Source organism: Piliocolobus tephrosceles, chromosome 7 (genome assembly GCF_002776525.5).
Source record: "Piliocolobus tephrosceles isolate RC106 chromosome 7, ASM277652v3, whole genome shotgun sequence".
NCBI lineage: Eukaryota > Metazoa > Chordata > Mammalia > Primates > Cercopithecidae > Piliocolobus > Piliocolobus tephrosceles.
Window position 1 is genome coordinate 101564913 of NC_045440.1, and position 20470 is coordinate 101585382.

Genomic DNA, 20470 nt, shown 5'->3' on the forward strand with positions numbered 1-20470 from the left:
GAGAATACTATAAACACCTCTATGCAAATCAACTAGAAAATCTAGAAAAAATGGATAATTTCCTGGACACTTACAATCTCCCAAGACTAAACCAGGAAGAAGCTGAATCCCTGAATAGACCAATAGCAGGCTCTGAAATTGAGGCAATAATTAATAGCCTACCAACCAAAAAAAGTCCAGAACCAGATGGATTCACAGCTGAATTCTACCAGAGGTAGAAGGAGGAGCTGGTACCATTCCTTCTGAAACTATTCCAATCAATAGAAAAAGAGGGAATCCTCCCTAACTCATTTTATGAGGCCAACATCATCCTGATACCAAAGCCTGGCAGAGACACAACAAAAAAAGAGAATTTTAGACCAATATCCCTGATGAACATCAATGCAAAAATCCTCAATAAAATACTGGCAAACCGGATTCAGCAGCACATCAAAAAGCTTATCCATCATGATCAAGTGGGCTTCATCCTTGGGATGCAAGGCTGGTTCAACATTCACAAATCAATAAACGTAATCCAGCATATAAACAGAACCAAAGACAAGAACCACATGATTATCTCCACAGATGCAGAAAAGGCCCGTGACAAAATTCAACAGCCCTTCATGCTAAAAATGCTCAATAAATTCAGTATTGGTGGAACGTACCTCAAAATAATAAGAGCTATTTATGACAAACCCACAGCCAACAACATGCTGAATGGGAAAAAACTGGAAACATTGCCTTTGAAAACTGGCACAAGACAGGGATGCCCTCTCTCACCACTCCTATTCAACATAGTGTTAGAAGTTCTGGCTAGGGCAATCAGGCAAGAGAAAGAAATCAAGGATATTCAGTTAGGAAAAGAAGAAGTCAAATTGTCCCTGTTTGCAGATGACATGATTGTATATTTAGAAAACCCCATTGTCTCAGCCCAAAATCTCCTTAAGCTGATAAGCAACTTCAGCAAAGTCTCAGGATACAAAATTAATGTGCAGAAGCCACAAGCATTCTTATACACCAGTAACAGACAAACAGAGAGCCAAATCATGAATGAACTTCCATTCACAATTGCCTCAAAGAGAATAAAATACCTAGGAATCCAACTTACAAGGGATGTAAAGGACCTCTTCAAGGAGAACTACAAACCACTGCCCAGTGAAATAAAAGAGGACACAAACAAATGGAAGAACATACCATGCTCATGGATAGGAAGAATCAATATCGTGAAAATGGCCTTACTGCCCAAGGTGATTTATAGATTCAATGCCATCCCCATCAAGCTACCAATGACTTTCTTCACAGAATTGGAAAACCTGCTTTAAAGTTCATATGGAACCAAAAAAGAGCCCGCATTGCCAAGACAATCCTCAGTCAAAAGAACAAAGCTGGAGGCATCATGCTACCTGACTTCAAACTGTACTACAAGGCTACAGTAACCAAAACAGCATGGTACTGGTACCAAAACAGAGATATAGACCAATGGAACAGAACAGAGTCATCAGAAATAATACCACGCATCTACAGCCATCTGATCTTTGACAAACCTGAGAGAAACAAGAAATGGGGAAAGGATTCCCTATTTAATAAATGGTGCTGGGAAAATTGGCTAGCCATAAGTAGAAAGCTGAAACTGGATCCTTTCCTTACTCTTTATACGAAAATTAATTCAAGATGGATTAGAGACTTAAATGTTAGACCTAATACCATAAAAACCCTAGAAGAAAACCTAGGTAGTACCATTCAGGACATAGGCATGGGCAAGGACTTCATGTCTAAAACACCAAAAGCAATGGCGGTAAAAGCCAAAATTGACAAATGGGATCTAATTAAACTAAAGAGCTTCTGCACAGCAAAAGAAACTACCATCAGAGTGAAAAACAGTAATTTTTGAAGGACACTTTGAGATAGCAGAAAGCCAGGCATTTGGAGAAGGTATTTATAAGACATTTTTCAAACAATGGACTGTTAGACAAAATATTTAAATATTCTTTTTCTTTTTGTTTTTCTCCTTTCTCTTCTCTTCTTTTCTCTTCTCTTCTCTTTTCTTTTCTTTTTCTTTTTTTTTTTCTTTCTGACATAGTCTCCCTCTGTTGCCCAGGGTGGAGTGCTGTGATGCGATCTCAGCTCACTGCAACCTCCTCCTCCCGGGTTCAAGTGATTCTCCTGTCTTAGCCTCCTGAGTAGCTGGGATCACAGGTGTGTGCCACCACGCCTGGCTAATTTTTGTATTTTTGTAGAGACAGGGTTTCACCATGCTGACCAGGCTGCTATCAAACTCCCAACTTCAAGCGATCCAGCTGCTTCAGCTTCCCAAAGTGCTGGGATTACAGGCCTGAGACACTGCGCCTGGCCTAAAAATTATTTCTACTCAATAACATGAAGATGAACAATAAATGATAAACATAAAGACAGATAATGGGGAAAAGACTTGAACACATACTTCACAAAATATTTATCTGAATAGTCAATAAGCGTATGAAAACATGCCCAGTATCATTATCGGGGTAAAAATATCATGAAGAAACAAAAATACACACCTATTAGAATGGCTTACAGAAATGATAGACTCAATATGTGGAGCAACTGAAACTCATCATACACTGCTTGTTGAGAATGTAAAAATGATGTAACAACATTGGAAACCCCTTGGCAATTTCTGAAAAAGTTCAGCAGACACTTAGCATACATCCCAACCATTTCTCCCTATATATTTCCTCTGAGAAACAAAAATGTATGTCCACAAAAGGTCTTTTACACAGATGTATATAGCAGCTTTATTTATATAGCCCCAAACTGGGCACAGCTCACATGTTTATCATCAGGTGAATTAGTAAAAAAATTACGGCCTACTCATACCAAGGTAATCAGCCTTTAAAGGGCTGAATTATTGATAAAATGCAAGATCATTGATGAATCTTGTAATCATTATGCTGACTGAAAGAAGCCAGGTGGAAAAAGAGTACTTACTCTATAATTCCATTTACATAAAATGTTAAAATATGCAGATTACCATTAATATATAGTGATAAAATAGGTTACTTGTTGCCTGGAAGCAGGACAGGAAGAGAGAAGGAAGAGGGGGTGACAGGAAGAGGACCTATTACAAAGGGATATGAAGATATATTTGGAAGATATAGAAGTGTTGTTTTTCTAAAGTCATAGTTTATAGTTAGTGGTAGCTCAGTCTCTCTCTAAAGCTACATATAATAGCCCTGTGCTACTTGGAGTTATCTACCAAAGTCCTTATAACTTAGGAAAAAAGATCATTGTAGCTGTGAGAGGATAGTCCTACTCCTAGGATATCCATTGCTATCCTAGCTAACACAAAAAAATTCTTAGACTCCACTATTATTCATATTTTTAAAATTTACTTTGAGATACTTAATAGTTTTGTGATTTTTATGGTGTTAGTAAATGTAATACTTTGGCTCAAAACTAGAGTACTGGGTATATTCTCTAGCTATCCACCTTGTTTGGAGCTGAGCTCAGATTTTGTTGTTGTTTAAATACAAACCAGCTCTAAGCAAAGTCATCAGCTAGATGGGGCTTGTGTTTGGCCTTGTATTTCCTTCCTATGTCTGCTCCTTCCCTGTTCTTTCTTCAGTTATCTGGCTTCCAGGGCCACCTGGCTCCCAGTGCCTCCTTTCTCCTGTTCTCCTGATACCAAGGACCTTTTTTCTAGAATTACTCCAAGGCTGAATGAACCTTGTGTACTGAGAGTTCATTTTTACTCAAAATGTAATAGCTCATCTCTTTATGTAATTCTACTTTATAAATCTCATAAAATCCTTGGAGTTAATAAATCCTCATAAACAAAATTGTGTTAAATTGTCACCACGTGATGTAACCAAAGTTGATCACAAGGTTGTTGGGAAGTCTGAAATATTTATGAAAATATTTTGTAAACACTGAAATGTTATATGAATATCATTTTGTTAGTGTAGACTGACTTTGATTAAAATGTGATACCTTCTTTACAAATTGGTATGAACATCCCTGGTGAAATGTAGCAACATTCCTGAAGAGATGTGAAACCACAAAATAACAGCACTGAAGAATCTATATAAATTAAAAGATTTGGTGAGGGGTTAATACTCTTTGATATCTTCAAGTGACAGAGTAACCTAAATTTTAATGACAAAACATGAGTCTCTAAATAGACCTCTTTGTTGCTTTAGCTTATGCTTCCAGACTCTCTTTGGATGCTTTCAGAATTCCAAAGGATGGCTTGATTTTTCTTTTTTTCTTTTCTTTTTTTTTTTTTTTTTTTTTTTTGCCGTATGCAGTAAGCAAATTCTTACTGAGCACTACGTGTAAGGCAGACATGAAGATGAATAAAACAACACGCAAAGAATGTGATATCTACATACCTCATAATCCAACTGTTGAAAGCCGCAAGTAAACAACAAATATTGAAAGTGTCACAAGAAAATACATGTATAATACCTTACATTCAGGGGAACTAAGATTTGATTAACTGCTTATTTCTCATAAGACACCATGAAGGCCAGAAGAACATCTTTAGGGAAATAAAAAATAAAAGGTCTCAATCAATTTAGAAGTTATTAGTTAAGCAAAAAATAACTTTTATAAATGAAAACTAAAGAAAAACATTTTCAGAGAAAAGATTCACCATTAGGAACTGCATACAGGATGTACTAAAGAACATTTTTCATGCTAAAAGGAAATGACACCAGATGGCTGAGCATCTCTTCGAATGTTTATTGGCCATTGAATTTGCTCATTCGTGAACTGACAGTTTACATTAATTTATATTTTCCTAATTACTAATAAGATTGAGCATTTTTTCACGTTTATTGTCCAGTGAATTTGCTCTTTTGTGATTTGTTAGTTCATATCATTTAGCCAGTTTTCTATTAAATTCACTTTTCTTAGCAATTTGTAAAAGCTTTCTTTAGACTCTCTAAATACAAACCCTATAACTGTAATGCAGTTGATTTGCCTTTAAACTTTTTGACATCTTTTGCCAGAAATGTTTAATCTTTCATAGTCAAAGATACCTATATATTCCTTTTTATTTCTGGGTATCCTGTCTTAAAAGGAGTATCATGGACCCCTAAAATGAGCACAGATATACACATGACCATAGAATCCTAAAATGTCTTACTGTTTTTTCTTTCAAAGTTAATGGCTCAAAATTTCTTTCTTGTGCTTTCTCATTAATCCATCTGTTTTTGTTGTTTGCTTTTTGTTTTTAAAATATATTTGTTGTAAGGAAGAGGTGCAAATGAATACTTCTTGTCCTTTTTATACCATTGGGCTAAAAGCTGTGAGTCTATTCTCAGAATATTGTATAGACCCATTAAGTTTGCATACTGAGGTATATGGTCAGGTTTGTGGGATTTTGACTGTAGCTAGTGTGTATGCTTCTTGATTACATTTTGTGGAAATAATTCCTACTTAAATACCTTTCTTTGGCTTATCCATTAGGATGACATCAGAATTGTGACCCTTGTACATTGTTGAATTTATTTCATTGTTGCCTAGATACAGAACCCTCATGTAGTTAGTGTACTTTAAAAATAGAGAAGGCTATGTATGTAAGGTAGGCTGAGAGCACATTTATTATTGTATCAGACATTGCTGTCTGTCTGTTAGTCCTGGAACTTTCATTGCCATTTAGTGTTCTTAGACACTGTATATTTATCTTGGTTGAATATTTGGTGCTTTAGTGACTGGAAGAGATTTCTGTTATCCTTTCCCTTCATCTTAACTATGTGACCAAAGTTACCCTGTTTCCTTTAATGTCTTTAGTCACTAGTATCTCAGACCTTAAATACTATGTTTATTCCAAAGTTAAATGAGCCTATCCTGTAATCCCAGCGACTTGGTAGGCTAAGATGGAAGGATCACTTGAGCTCAGGAGTTTGAGACCACTTGAGCAACATAACAAAACCTTGTCTTTATTTAAAAAAAAAAAGAAAGAAAAAGAAAAAAGAAAAAAAAAGCCCATGGAATCCTTTTTTTTTTTTTTAACGTGATAAAACTTCTGTTTACCTTTGGCCAGCAAAGTGATACATTGTTTTCTTATAGGCATTCACAGGAATACAACACTGTGTTAGCATTTTGGGGTTTATAAGTATGTGTAACTAGAGAAATAACAGATTTATGCCAGTTTTCTATTCATTTATTTATTGTTTTTATTGCTCTTATGTTAATCAATTTTTACCAAGGGAATGGAATTTGGCATTGATGTATAAGAACACAGGCTTTGAGTTCAGACAAAACTGGATTTGTATCCTTGCACCACTCACCCATTTTTAATTTCTCTGAGCTCTTGACTTTTTTTTTTTTTTTTTTTTTTTGGGGACAGAGTTTCATTTTTGTTGCCCAGGCTGGCGTTTAATGGTGTGGTCTCGGCTCACTGCAACCTCCACTTCGCGGGTTCAAGCAATTCTCTTGCCTCAGCCTCCCAAGTAGCTAGGATTACAGGCACCCACTACCACACCCAGCTAATGTTTTGTATTTTTAGTACAGACAGGGTTTCACTATGGTGGCCAGGCTGCTCTTGAACTCTTGACCTCAGGTGATCCTCCCGCCTTGGCCTCCCAAAATGCTGGGATTACAGGCATGAGCCACCACGCCTGGCCTGAGCTCTTGATTTTTGTTTTCACTTTTAAACAAAATTAAACTGGACAATTAAACTGTAATCTTTTATGTGAAAAGTTGTTTTTCTGTAAAAAAAGAAAAAACTTTTTAAAACTGAGTTTTAATGATTGGTAACAACCTACATACCAAATGTAATAGTTTTTCTAAGATTGTATTAACTTTACAGCTCTGCATTGTTCAACACAGATCACTAAATTGATTGGTCAAATTCTGTTTCTCCTTGATTTCCATTGATATTGTATATCCATGGTTTTTCTTCTTCCTCTCTGCCTTTAGTGATTCTGTTTTGACACTGTCTCCTGATACTCCTGGGCCTTTCCTCTCTAGCCACCTAGGGACTCTTCATCAGCCCTGTATCTTGTCTTGATCATCCCTTGCACTTGGCTTTTGTTCATTCTGTACTTCTGAGTAGAATGACTTTTTGTACTCATTTAAATCCTGTCTCTCTTTCAGGAATATATCTTCTTGAGGCCTTTCTCAGCCTCTCCATTGAAATTGAATCTTTTTTCTGAACAGCTATAGATTAAATGAAAAAATGTGTGTGAATAAATTTTTTAAAAATAACGTTACATATTTTTATTCAGTCAGCATTCAATACACAAGACATCGTTGATATTAAGTCACCTTCATACAGAACTCACATAAAGCCACCTCACATGGTATTTATTTTTTAGAGATTTTTAAAAAATGTTTTATTGAGGTATACTTAATATACAATAAACTGCATGTTTAAATTATCTAATTTGTTAAGATTTGGCGTACATACACTCTTGAAACTATGCCCACAATCTAACATCTTCAAAAGTTTCTTTATGTTCTTATGTAGTCCTCTCTCCCATTCCTCCCCATCACAGCTACCACTGATTCTGTCATTATAGACTAATTTTTGTTTTCTAGGATTCTCTATAAATTGAATCATACCATGTTTTTCTTATCCTAGCTTCTTTCATTCTGCATAATTATTTTGAGATTGATTCACGTTGTTGCATGCATCAATAGTTTCTTTTTATGGCTAAACAGCATCCTGTCATGTCAATGTACTTTAATTTGTTCACTACCTGTCAATGTACATTTGGGATTTTTTCCAATTTTTGCCTATTAGAAATAATGATGCCATAAGCATTTGTGTACACACCTTTGTGTGGACATAGGCTTCATTTTTCTTGGGAAACTACTTAGGAGTGGAATGGCTGGATCATATACGGTAGCTATATGCTCTTTTCAAAAACTGTCAAATTGTATTCTAAATTTTACATTCCTACCAACAGAAAACGAGAGCGTTAGTTGCTGTACGTCCTTGCTAATACTTAATATAGTTAGGCTTTTTAATTTTAGACATTCTAAAGATGGGAAGTGGAAGTTCATTGTGGCTCTACTTGGCATAGTGTTTTAGCACAACTTGAAGGATAAAAGTTGAACATTTATCCTAAATGTTTTTGCCTTATTTCTTTAAACCTCCGAATTTGGAAAGTCTGAGTTCTGTTAGCAACTTCCTTCTTTGAAAATAAAAATACATGTTTATGTCATGGTTTGCATGGCAGTTTAAACACACAGTGTACTCGTTGCCATTCAGGCACAGTATTTTACTGCTAACACTTAAAGGAATCAGAAGTAGTGACAATAAAAGCAGCATCATTTCTTTTAAATAAATACCCTTAGAAATACTTATAACCTGTTTTGGCTTTTTGTTGTTGTTGTTTGTGCTCTCTTTATCAGTTCTAATTATTTAAGAAAAAGCAAAACAATATTTTTTAAAACTGGTTTGCAACAAAGTTGTTTCTCTGTAGAGAGAAACATTCATAATTATGAAGGACAGAAGAATTTGAACAAATATTTTTTTAAGAACTTTTTAATCAGATTTTTAGCTGCTAGATTACTTTTAAACAAAAATAGCTATAACCTGAGATTTGAAACGTCATTACACAAAAAAACAGGAGAAAATTGTACACCCAAGTGCTGTTTTATATCAAGTGAGGATTGACAATAATGTTTTTATGCATCTGTTCTGCCCACATAAGAAGCCAGCTTCATCATCTGGATGTGTCCTGGGGCTGAAACTTTTTATAAATATGAGAATTTCACTTTTTTTAAATGGCAAGCAGAATATGGTGTCCAGCTGTGGATTTGCTTATATATTGTGTTTGCATTTTTTCTTCCTGGGCTTGTTTTATACAGTAAATGGCACTACATTGTCATACAGATTTCATGATTAATGCTTATTTATGAAATCTTGTGTAAATATCTTAGGACTCAGTCAAACAATGTGCAAGTTAAACAGTTTTTTCTCCGAATATTGGAATGACACCTCCTTTGGGAATAGTAGGTTGGATATGTTCTTTATCTATAAAAAAAAGTCTCATATGTAACATTTGCCGTTTACTATTCGATGTTATATCATTCTTTTTCAATTGTTTTGTGGGACAAGAAATCCAGTTTCAGATTTATTCCTGGGAAACACAGAGAAAATTTAGATGTGGAAATTATTTAGAAATAAGGATGGTAGTTATTTTGTATTACAGTAAATAATTACATTTACTAGAATGCCTTTTTAAAAAAATTTTGATTCTGTCCTCTGGTCGAGAGGCATTTATATGTGTTCTCTTATTCATATATTGAAATAAATCTACTGTTTGCTAATAAGCTGTGTTTACATTACTGTGGTTTTAATCCACAGGAATGCTAGGTTGATTATTAAATATCACCATGTGAGTGTGAAGCAAATTTCAAGTGTAAGTTAATAGTGATCAGTGATGCATTGGTAGAGTTTTATTTTATAAATTTTATTTCTCTGGAATAGTTAATTTTCTCATATTATTATTTTAGTGGTTTGAAACTGGAAGTTGAAAGACTTGTTTTCTCTTCTTTTTTTCTTATGCTCTCAGGTCCAGCTTTTCTATGAACTAACTGATACCATGAATAAGGTCTGGAATAAGATTCAGAAGAGAGGCAATCTCAACCTATCTACAACCTCTCCAGAGACCATGGCAGGGCCTGTTCCTACTTCTCCAGTTAGAAGCAGTATAGGCACAGCTCCTCCAGATACCAGCACATGCAGCCCATCTGCTGACATTGGGACTACTACTGAGGTAAGTGTTTTGGAAAATCCTGTTACAAAATGAAGGTTAATATATAACACAGATTTCCAGATCATGGTTTAAAATGAAGATAACCTCACTACTGTGAAAACTGATAGATTCTGAAGGTTCAAGAGGAGCTGTGGCAGCAGTGACTATATATTCCTTTTAGGTACAAGAATTTTTTTAAAAATCACTTTCAGCAGCTCTGGGGTAGTTTAGAATAGTGCCGGCTCTGTGAAGTGGTGAAAACTGAGACACAGTAAAGGTATGTTTCCTCAGAAGTATGGAAATGTAGAAACTGAGTGAAAAAGAGACTCATGCTTCCCCTCTCCCTACCTCTGTTCCTCTACACCTTTTTTGAACCAGGTGACTATTATTATCTAGTCACCTGGTTTAGATTAGTGGTTTTCGACCCTATCAGACCCAGTGCCCTCTCCTCTTCCTCCCAATCGTAAAAGCTTTTCTTTTTCTTTTTAACATCCTAACCTAGCATGCCAGTACCTCTTTTGTATAAGAAATATTTTATAATGCCTCCTTTACCATCCTGAAATGAAAATAAAAAATATAACCAGAAATGAAAATGAAAAATAATGTAACTTACATATACAGATAATTTCAAAAATATGTAATATCTTAAATAAACTGTAAAGTATAAATAAAAGGAAAGTAATTAATATATAGTAATATGTACTTCAATATGTAAATGCCTGGGCATGACTATATTAGAAGACAAAATGGAATAGTCACGTGCAATTACTGTGAATATGATGGCTGTAAATAGACTCGTACAGGTCTATATTTAACACTACAAGTGGTATTGCTGTTGGTGACATGATTTTCTAAACTAGCGACAAACTCTTGGTAAAGTTTCAAACAAAACATAGTTCAATCTTCCATTATAGTAGTTGAATTTTGGAACTTCTAATGTATATTAAAATCATGCAAAAATGAAGAAAAATATGTTTAGATTTTAAACACTTTATAAACAGGGTTTTCACCTACATGAATATATATGAGACAGGCTTCATTTTTAGGACTGCCCTATTCTACACAGGATCTCTTGAACCCCTAACTCCTAACCCTTAAATGCCAATAATGATACACAAACATTGAGTCAACCAAAAATACCCCCATTCATTTCCAAAACATTGCTTAGAGGACAGAACTTTCTCCAATGAGAACTACTGTTCTATAGTCAATGGAGGTAGAAGTTATGTTTTTTTGTTTCTGCATAAAGACACCATTTCCTCTGGAAATAAAGCTATTGGCAAAATACAGAATGCGATAAGAATCAAGTAAAGGGGATGTTAATTTCTTTCATCTTACAAATCAGTAAAAGCAAACAAACTCCGTTTAAAGGGCAAATTTCAGCTGCTATAAGGCATTTAACACTTTAGAGTACATCTGTTTAACCCCCTGTACAAGCAGCTTTGCTATCTTGCCCATTCCAAATCTTAAGAATCACAGTAACCCAGGTGATAAGATTATTCTTTCTCTTTTTTCTTCCCAAATGAGGAAGAGATAGGAAGTCTAGAAATAAGCCCATATCGAGTTAATGGGACGTATCCTTTCTAGAGTAAAAGCTATGAATTATTTCTTGAAGATTTCCAATGTTATTAGCATACAAAATCTTTTAGAATTCTTTCAGTAAAAAGGCTATTGAATACAGCAGTTTCCAAACTTATATAACCAAAAGCTCATCTTTCTCAGTTTTGTCTATTAACGCTTTACAAAATACGTTTTGTGAAATCCTTTGGTAGAGTAATCAAAGTTTAAGGTAATCAGTTGCTAGACAAAGATAGTACAAATGAAGCTGGTAAATGCAGTTAAATCTTAGAGACATTTTAGTGGCTGAAAGGAGAATGTTCCATTAAACAGTTGTTTTCTAAGTACTGTGTTTACAGGAATGTCTAGAGAAACATGACATCCATTTTGTAGTGCTCACTCAACTCTTTTGGAAATGTGTTTTTTTGAAAGAAGCATTTAAAAGACATTTCAAGTCCAGGAAAGACAGGGCTCACATGAAATGGTGACAGCTTTTGGTCATACATCTAGAGACTGCCATTCGTACAAGGTACAGTTTGAATCATACACTCTAGGATTGTACAGTGTACAAACAATGCAAAAGGACATGGTGACCCTGATGTGAGATGTAATAAAAATAAACATGCCCTACATTTATAGAGGAAGGATTAATAAAATCACTCTAAGAGGTCTGTGGCTCTTTTGTAGAGAAAATAACACTTGGGATGGTTAAAAATGAGTAAGACATGAGTAACAATTTTGTTTTAGTAGATGTATAATAATACATACTAGAAGAATAGTATCTTCACCAGCCAAAGTGAAGAAGTTAAGGGGAAAATTTTGCTAAATTGCTTATAAAAAAGTAAATTCTGATTTTAATAATACCCTTATATGACTGAAATTAATTTCAAATTAGAAAGTTGAGGATTTTTTCTGATTGGGTTATAAAGACAAGTTATGAAAATGCTCGTAATAGATTTGTTAGTTTTGTACTATCTGTAGATTTAATCTGATCTGTATCAGATTTGAAAGATCTGAAAATGATAAAATTTTAATGCAAAAGATTCAGAAATTAATATTCAAAAAAGACCATGTAAAGCAGCTCATAGAAATGGAGTTCTGGGGGAAGGTGGATGGGAAAGTGGCACATGTTTTCAAAATGCACCCTCTTCTCTTATTTATATAGTGTGATCCAGAGAAGAGGTGGTTACTACTAGTCCAATATCAATTTGAAATCCACTTGGGAAGATTGTTTGCTGAGAAGTACCTTAAAATAATTTAGCTGATTTGTTTTTCATAAAGGGCAGGAAGATTTTTATGAAGATGGTTATTCACTATTATGAAGATGGTTATTCACTATTCGCTACTGAATGAAAACAATGACTATATTTTCTTACGTTATCATTTATTGGCTAATTTTGAAAGAGGTCAATTTAAACCCAGATGCACACATAGTTAATCTTAATCTACCTATAAATATTTTTTGAGAGCAAGAATAGAAATTAAACATGAAATATTCAATAGACAGATACCTCCTAATAGGTTGCAAGGTAAAGTTAGATCAATGCCTTAAAATTGATCATCATATCATAACCATTTGGGTGACAGAGTAAGACTCTGCCCTGTCTCAAAAAAAAAAAAAAAAACAGAGATAATGCTTGTAAAGTACTTAGTTTAGTGAGTAGTCCAAAAGGGAAAGCTAATACAAATCTCCTTCATTAGATTTTTGCATTAGGCTGTGAGTATAGGCAAATTTATATATACACAGTACCATTTAAACATGTTCAGTTTAGTGGGTCTTCATTTTATGTTTCCAGCTCTTGTAAAGTCATGAACAACACTAGGATTTACTCACAACAGAGCAGGCAAGTTGTCAGTTAGCGATATGCTTCGTGTAACTCGTTAACAGGTTTTTGAAACCCTATTAGGGTTAGCTAATTTTGTCATTTCAATTTAACTTTTAATTTTCTCCTTAGCCCTGGGCAGAAGAAGATTCTGCCACACTAATCAAATGCTGTACCATAGTAGCCCTATGCTGTTATTTGTTATATCATTTTGTTATAATGAGGGAGGAAGGAGCTATAATTATAAAATTATTTCAGTGTAACCGTGTTATTTAAATTCACTAATACCGTATTAATACGGCAATAAAAATATTAAGAACGTATTTATGAAAGAGGAATTACAACTCAGAGCTTGCTAACCAGTGCGCTGAAACACCATGAGATGTGTCACAGCTATGCTGAGACATGGATTACCTTGGCCTTTAGAGTCTTTGGGTGGGTCCAGGGCGAATGAAGCTTTCAATGCCATGGAGATTTTTCTGCTTACCACAGATACAAATAACATTTCCTACATATGCAATTATATGAAGAAGGTTGGGAAGTACTGCTTTAACTATCCACAACACATATATTCTATATTTAAATCCGTATACAGATAGTTGTATTGTTGACATGATAGTGTGGCTAATAGAAAATATTCTTATAATCAAAAGATTATCAGGACAATGGTTACCAGGAGGAGAGAAGGACTTCTAGAGCTTTCCAGGAATGCTATGTTCAAAGAAGCATAAAGTCTTTTGAATAGATTAAAACAAACAAAAAATGTATATATATAGTCTCCCCTTCATATTGTTCATTCTTTTATTTCTTAACATTTAAAAATAATTCCTTTATAGTCTTTTTAGATTTTCTTAACTCCATTTATTGGAGATGCCAAGTTTTTGTTAGTTGTATCTGCTGACTGTCCCTTTTTCTGGTTCATTTTCTCATATGGTTTGTAATATCTTATTGTGAACTCATCTTCAACAGTTTAATTTTTCTGTGTGATTCCTATGTGCCCTTTGTTGTAGAATTGTCCCTACAGAGCATTTTGACATTTGCTTTTGCCAGGGTGCTAGAGATTTCAGGGAACCCTCAGCAGTTTTTAGGTTCTTTATCAACAAGGGTTTATCTTATCATATAAGTAGCACACATGACATCCCACACAAGCAAATAATAGCATTTAGTTTCTCATGATTTATTTTTTATTTTATTTATTTATTTTTTTGAGACAGAGTTTCACTCTTGTTGTCCAGGCTGGAGTGCAGTGGTGTAATCTCGGCTCAGTGCAACCTCTGCCTTCCGGTTTCAAGCGATTCTCCTGCCTCAGCCTCCTGAGTAGCTGGGATTACAGGCGCCTGCCACCACGCCTGGCTGATTTTTGTATTTTTACTAGAGATAGGGTTTCATCATGTTGGCCAGGCTGGTCTGGAACTCCAGACCTCAGGTGTTCGGCCTCCCAAAGTGCTGGGATTGCAGGCGTGAGCCATCCTGCTCAGCCATGAATGACTTTATCATGCCCCTACTTTCACCTCTCCTCTGTCCTAGGAATCTGAAAAACATCCATGGCATTTCTTAGCCTGCTGAAGCCTAGTGTCTAGTGTATCTTTTGCTTAAAAAGCAGCTCTATTTCCCTCCAGGCTTTATGCAAAGAACTCCCCAGTTCAGGCTCTAGACCACGTCTGCAGTCCCTGAATGAGTGTTAAAACGCCATTGCTCAACCCCTCCGAGTTTGACACTTCTACATACCGCCAAGGACTGTTTCCACTTGTTACCCTGACTTTATGTTGCCTCTTAATTTCTGACACCATAGTATTTGTCTTTATTTCAAGTTTTGCTATTGTATTAGAAAAAGATGGTAGTCTGAAATTGGACAGTTTAAGAGAATTTAGTAAAAGGACAAAGATGTTAACTGGGGAGGGAAATCTCAGTTAACAGGAGATGATTGAGTACCCTGGAGCAGTTGTTGACACCAGTGGGCTTAAAGGGCAGGAAAGAGAGTTTATGAGAACAGGGAATAAATACCCAGACTTCATTCTCCACTTCTGTCTCCACTGTTTCTCATTGACTGAAACCAAGAAAAAAAACAAAAACAAAAACAAAAAAACTCAAAAAACAGAGGACCAGGAAATCCATTCATATTGTTCATATAGATTAACTTCCCAAGCACACAGGGTAGTGAAGCGTAGAGAGTAGATCTAGAGGGCCAAATAAAAGATATGTAGCACTTTTCGGTATTAAATTCACCTGACATTTTATCCAGAATATCTGTGCTGTGGTAGTACAAATGGTAAATGTTCATTTCAGCTTAGTCTCCATATTGCTGGTGTTAAAATTTCTTACTAAGAACTAGTCTTTTTAATCTCACTCTTCTTGTACATATTAACTTCTCAATACTATCAATTAACTTATTTGGTGATTTTTTAAAATTGTGGTAAAAAATGCACATGGTAAAATTTACCATTTTAACCATTTTAAAATGTACAATTTAGTGGCATTAGGCACATTCACAGTGTGTAGCATAACCACTATCTATTTCTAGAACTTTTTCATCATCCTAGACAGAATCTCTATCCCCATCGAACAACTCCATCTTCTCCTCTCCCTCCATCCCTGGTAACCTCTATTCTACTTTCTGTCTCTATAGATTTGCCTATTCTAGGTACTTCATATAAGAGGAATCGTATGGTATTTGTACTTTTGTATCTGGCTTATTCTACTTTGTGTAATATATTTAAGGTTCATTCCTTTCTTTGTGTGTATCAGAATTCCATTCCTTTTTATGGCTGAGTAATATTTCATTGTATGCATGTAACACATTAAATTTATCTGTTTCTTTGTTGCGGGAAATCTGGGTTGTTTCTACGTTTTTGGCTGTTGTGGATAATGCTGCTTTGAATGTTGGTGCACAGGAGTTGATTAATTTTTAATGAAATAGTTTTCCCTTGAAGAAATTGTATGCATGTTATATGACTTGCACCTGGAAAAGCATTTTAAAACTCATAGAGTACCAGAAATTGTATTTAATTTTTTAACTGTTGAATATGTTGATAACTGATGTATTTGGTTTAAAATGTAGAGGGAGAAGAAAGAAAGTAAATCTAAATGTTTTTAAACATGTTTTATTCGGTACTTATTTTCTGATTTAGAAGAGCACATTTCTGCCATCTTTTTTTTTTTTTTTTTAAGGATATTTTTTAAGTTTTATGGTAGCATAAAGAGATATAAAGTGTATGAGAATACCAGTAGAGATATAGATGTTCTTTCTGGTATCTATGAAGAATTTCAGAATTTAATTAAGACAGAATGAAGGGAGTCATATTTTTAAGAGGTAACTAACATAATTTTTATGATCTGTCCATAGAGATCTAGCAATTTCTACTTCCTTTAATTGCAGTGCCTGGTGTGTCATAAGCAATTTTTGCAAGTACAGTCATTTTTTCTTTTGTTCTCCCATTTCAGTGTTGCAGCATGAAATGATTTTCAGTGATGAGCAACCTAATTTAAGTGAACATCCATTTTTAATACTACCACGTAAGGAAATAGAGCTATGATCATGATTAACAACTATGTTCTATGCAAGGATAACCCCACACATAGGCAGCTCCATCATAACTCACTACTTTGTCTGGAAGTATGTCTTTTATACAATGAATTTAAAGTTCTTCAATTTTCTTAAAAGATACGGTTGACATTATTTATAATATAGAAGTGGTGAGGGTGTGATAATACAGAAAATTAGTAATAATTATTCAACAGAAGTTCCTAGCCATAATATCACTTCTGAAAAATAATGCATGCTAGTATTTTTTGAGAATCTGTAATGGCTTGACACTTAGCTAAGTAGTTAACTGCTTTCATAATATTGTTTTATGTAAGTCTATTTTAGTCTGCGCAGAATGCTATAGCAAAATGCCATACACTAGGTAACTTATTTTTTTTTTAACATTCTAGATATCTTATTAAAACATAACAAACTAAAAAAAAAAAAAGTTTCCTAGTGTATGGCATTCTGCCATCTTAATATCGTTTGCTTAGTACTAGCCTGAGTGGTCTAGAATTATAGTGGCACTTAATATTATCCCTTACTGTGTGAAAGCATATTTCAAAATTTTGGCAGAAAATATGGGTCCCAGAGGGGAAAAAAGGGAAAAATTGAGTAGTATGTTTAGTTTCTATAGTAACCCTTCAAACAAAAAAAGAATGTTAGTAATTGATTTTCTCTAAGGTGTATGTTTTTTTTTTTCCTCCTGGGGAAAACTAGCTAAACTGTCTGCTCCTTTCCTACTCTTTGTTGTTATGAACTCTCTTTTCTCCTTTTCTCAGCCCTAAGAATTGGCTTCCTCTGACTTTGATGTAGTAGTTTTGTGGAACTTGACAAGTGAGCAAAGATCTTTGTCTTAATTCTGTCAACTTATACTTGTATTTTCGTAAAAGATTGTCAGACAGATCCTTTAGACCAGCATTTTAATTTTATATATAGAAAATTGAAACACAGTGAATTAAAATTAGCGTTACTATGTAGGGACTGGGCTGACTCATATTAGCTTGATTCTAAGTTAGTGGAACCTCTGGAAGAGTCTTTGTAAATTTGTTTAAGTTCTTTGTAGCTTCTGGATATTAGCCCTTTGTCAGATGGATAGATTGCAAAAATTTTCTCCCATTCTGTAGGTTGACTGTTCACTCTGATGATAGTTTCTTTTGCTGTGTAGAAGATCATTAGTTTAATTAGATCCCATTTGTCTATTTTGGCTTTTGTTGCCATTGCTTTTGGTGTTTTAGTCATGAAGTCTTTGCCCATGCCTATGTCTTGAATGGTATTGCCTAGGTTTTCCTCTAGGATTTTTATGGTTTTAGGTCTTACATTTAAGTCTTTAATCCATCTTGAGTTAACTTCTATATAAGGTGTAAGGAAGGGATCCAGTTTCAGCTTTCTATACATATGGCTAGCCAGATTTTCCAACACCATTTGTTAAATAGGGAATCCTTTCCCCATTGCTTGTTTTTGTCAAGTTTGTCAAAGATCAGATTGTTGTAGATGTGTAATGTTATTTCTGAGACCTCTATTCTGTTCCATTGGTCTATATCTCTGTTTTGATACCAGTACCATGCTGTTTTGGTTGCTGTAGACTTGTAGTATAGTTTGAAGTCAGGTAGCGTGATGCCACCTCCTTTTTTTTTTTTTTTTCTTTTTTTTTTTTCTTTTTTCTGCTTATGATTCTCTTGGCTCTGTGGGGTCTTTTTTGGTTCCATATGAACTTTAAAGTAGTTTTTTCCAATTCTGTGAAGAAAGTCATTGGTAGCTTGATGGGGGTGGCATTGAATCTATAAATTACTTTGGGCAGTATGGCCATTTTCACAATATTGATTCTTCCTATCCATGAATATGGAACATTTTTCCATTTGTTTGTGTCTTCTTTTATTTTGTTGAGCAGTGGTTTGTAGTTCTCCTTGAAGAGGTCCTTCACATCCCTTGTAAGTTGGATTCCTAGGTATTTTATTCTCTTTGAAGCAATTGTGAATGGGAGTTCACTCATGATTTGGCTTTCTGTCTGTTATTGGTGTATAAGAATAATGATGATATTTGCACATTGATTTTGTGTCCTGAGACTTTGCTGAAGTTGCTTATCAGCTTAGGGAGATTTTGGGCTGAGATGATGGGGTTTTCTAAATATACAATCATGTCATCTGCAAACAGGGACACTTTGACTTCCTCTTTTCCTAATTGAATACGCTTTATATTTTTTCTCTTGCCTGATTGCCCTAGCCAGAACTTCCAACACTATATTGAATAGGAGTGTTGAGAGAGGACATCCTTGTCTTGTGCTGGTTTTAAAAGGGAATGCTTCCAGTTTTTGACTATTCGATATGATATTGGCTGTGGTTTCCTCATAAATAGCTCTTATTTTGAGTTAGCTTCCATCAATACCTAGTTTATTGAGTGTTTTTAGCATGAAACACTGTTGCATTTTGTCAAAGGCCTTTTCTGCATCTATTGAGATAATCATGGTTTTTGTCATTGGTTCTGTTTATGAGATGGAATACGTTTATTGATTTGCATATGTTGAACCAGCCTTGCATTCAGGGATGAAGCCCACTTAATCATGGTGGATAAGCTTTTGATGTGCTGCTGGATTCGGTTTGCCAGTATTTTACTGAGGATTTTCGCATCCATGTTCATCAGGGATATTGGTCTAAAATTCTCTCTTTTTGTTGTGTCTCTCACAGGCTTTGGTATCAGGATGATGTTGGCCTCATAAAATGAGTTAGGGAGGATTCCCTCTTTCTCTGTTGATTGGAATAGTTTCAGAAGGAATGGTACCAGCTCCTCTTTGTACCTCTGGTAGAATTCAGCTGTGAATCTCTCTGGCTCTGGACTTTTTTTTTGGTTGGTAGGCTATTAATTATTACCTCAGTTTCAGAGCCTGTTACTGGTCTACTCAGAGATTCAACTTCATCCTGGTTTAGTCTTGGGAGGGTGTATATGTCCAGGAATTTATCCATTCCTTCTAGATTTTCTAGTTTATTTGCATAGAGTTGTTTATGGTATTCTTTGATGGTAGTTTGTATTTCTCTGGGATCAGTGATGATAGCCTCTTTATCATTTTTTATTGTATCTATTTGATTCTTCTCTCTTCTTTATTATTCTTGCTAGCAGTCTACCTGTTTTGTTGATCTTTTCAAAAAACCAGCTCCTGGATTCATTGATTTTTTTGAAGGGTTTTTTGTGTCTCTGTCTCCTTCAGTTCTGCTCTGATCTTAGTTATTTCATGTCTTCTGCTAGGTTTTGATTGTGTTTGCTCTTGCTTCTCTAGTTCTTTTAATTTTGTTGTTAGGGTGTCAATTTTAGATCATTGCTGCTTTCTCTTGTGGGCATTTAGTGCTATAAATTTCCCTCTACCCACTGCTTTAAATGTGTCCCAGAGATTCTGGTATGTTGTGTCTTTGTTCTCTTTGGTTTCAAAGAACATCTTTATTTCTGCCTTCATTTCGTTATGTAAAGTAGTCATTCAGGAACAGGTTGTTCAGTTTCCATGGAGTTGTACTGTTTTTGGGAAGTTTCTTAGTCCTGAGTTCTAATTTGATTGCACTGTGGTCTGAGAGACAGTTTGTTGTGATTTCTGTTCTTACATTTGCTAAGGTGTGTTTTACTCCCAATTATGTGGTCAATTTTGGAATAAGTTTGTTGTGGTGCTGAGAAGAATGTATATTCTGTTGATTTAGGGTGGAGAGTTCTGTAGATGTCTATTAGGTTTGCTTGGTGAAGAGCTGAGTTCAAGTCCTGGATCTCCTTGTTAACCTTCTGTCTCATTGATCTGTCTAATATTGACAGTAGGGGTTTAAGTCTCCTATTATTATTGTGTGGGAGTCTAAGTCTCTTTGTAGGTCTCTAGGATTTGCTTTATGAATCTGGGTGCTCCTTTATTGGGTGTATAT

General features: G+C 34.9%; 1 protein-coding gene across 1 annotated transcript in view; it reads left to right on the plus strand.

The window, feature by feature from the left end:
- Window positions 1-20470, plus strand: part of LOC111520902 (vacuolar protein sorting-associated protein 13B) — an 883038-nt gene that overhangs the window by 464119 nt on the left and 398449 nt on the right. Inside the window, exon 25 of the mRNA XM_026454936.2 lies at window positions 9492-9695. Within this exon, the coding sequence (XP_026310721.1) occupies window positions 9492-9695 (204 nt within the window). The remainder of the gene's footprint in view (window positions 1-9491; window positions 9696-20470) is intronic.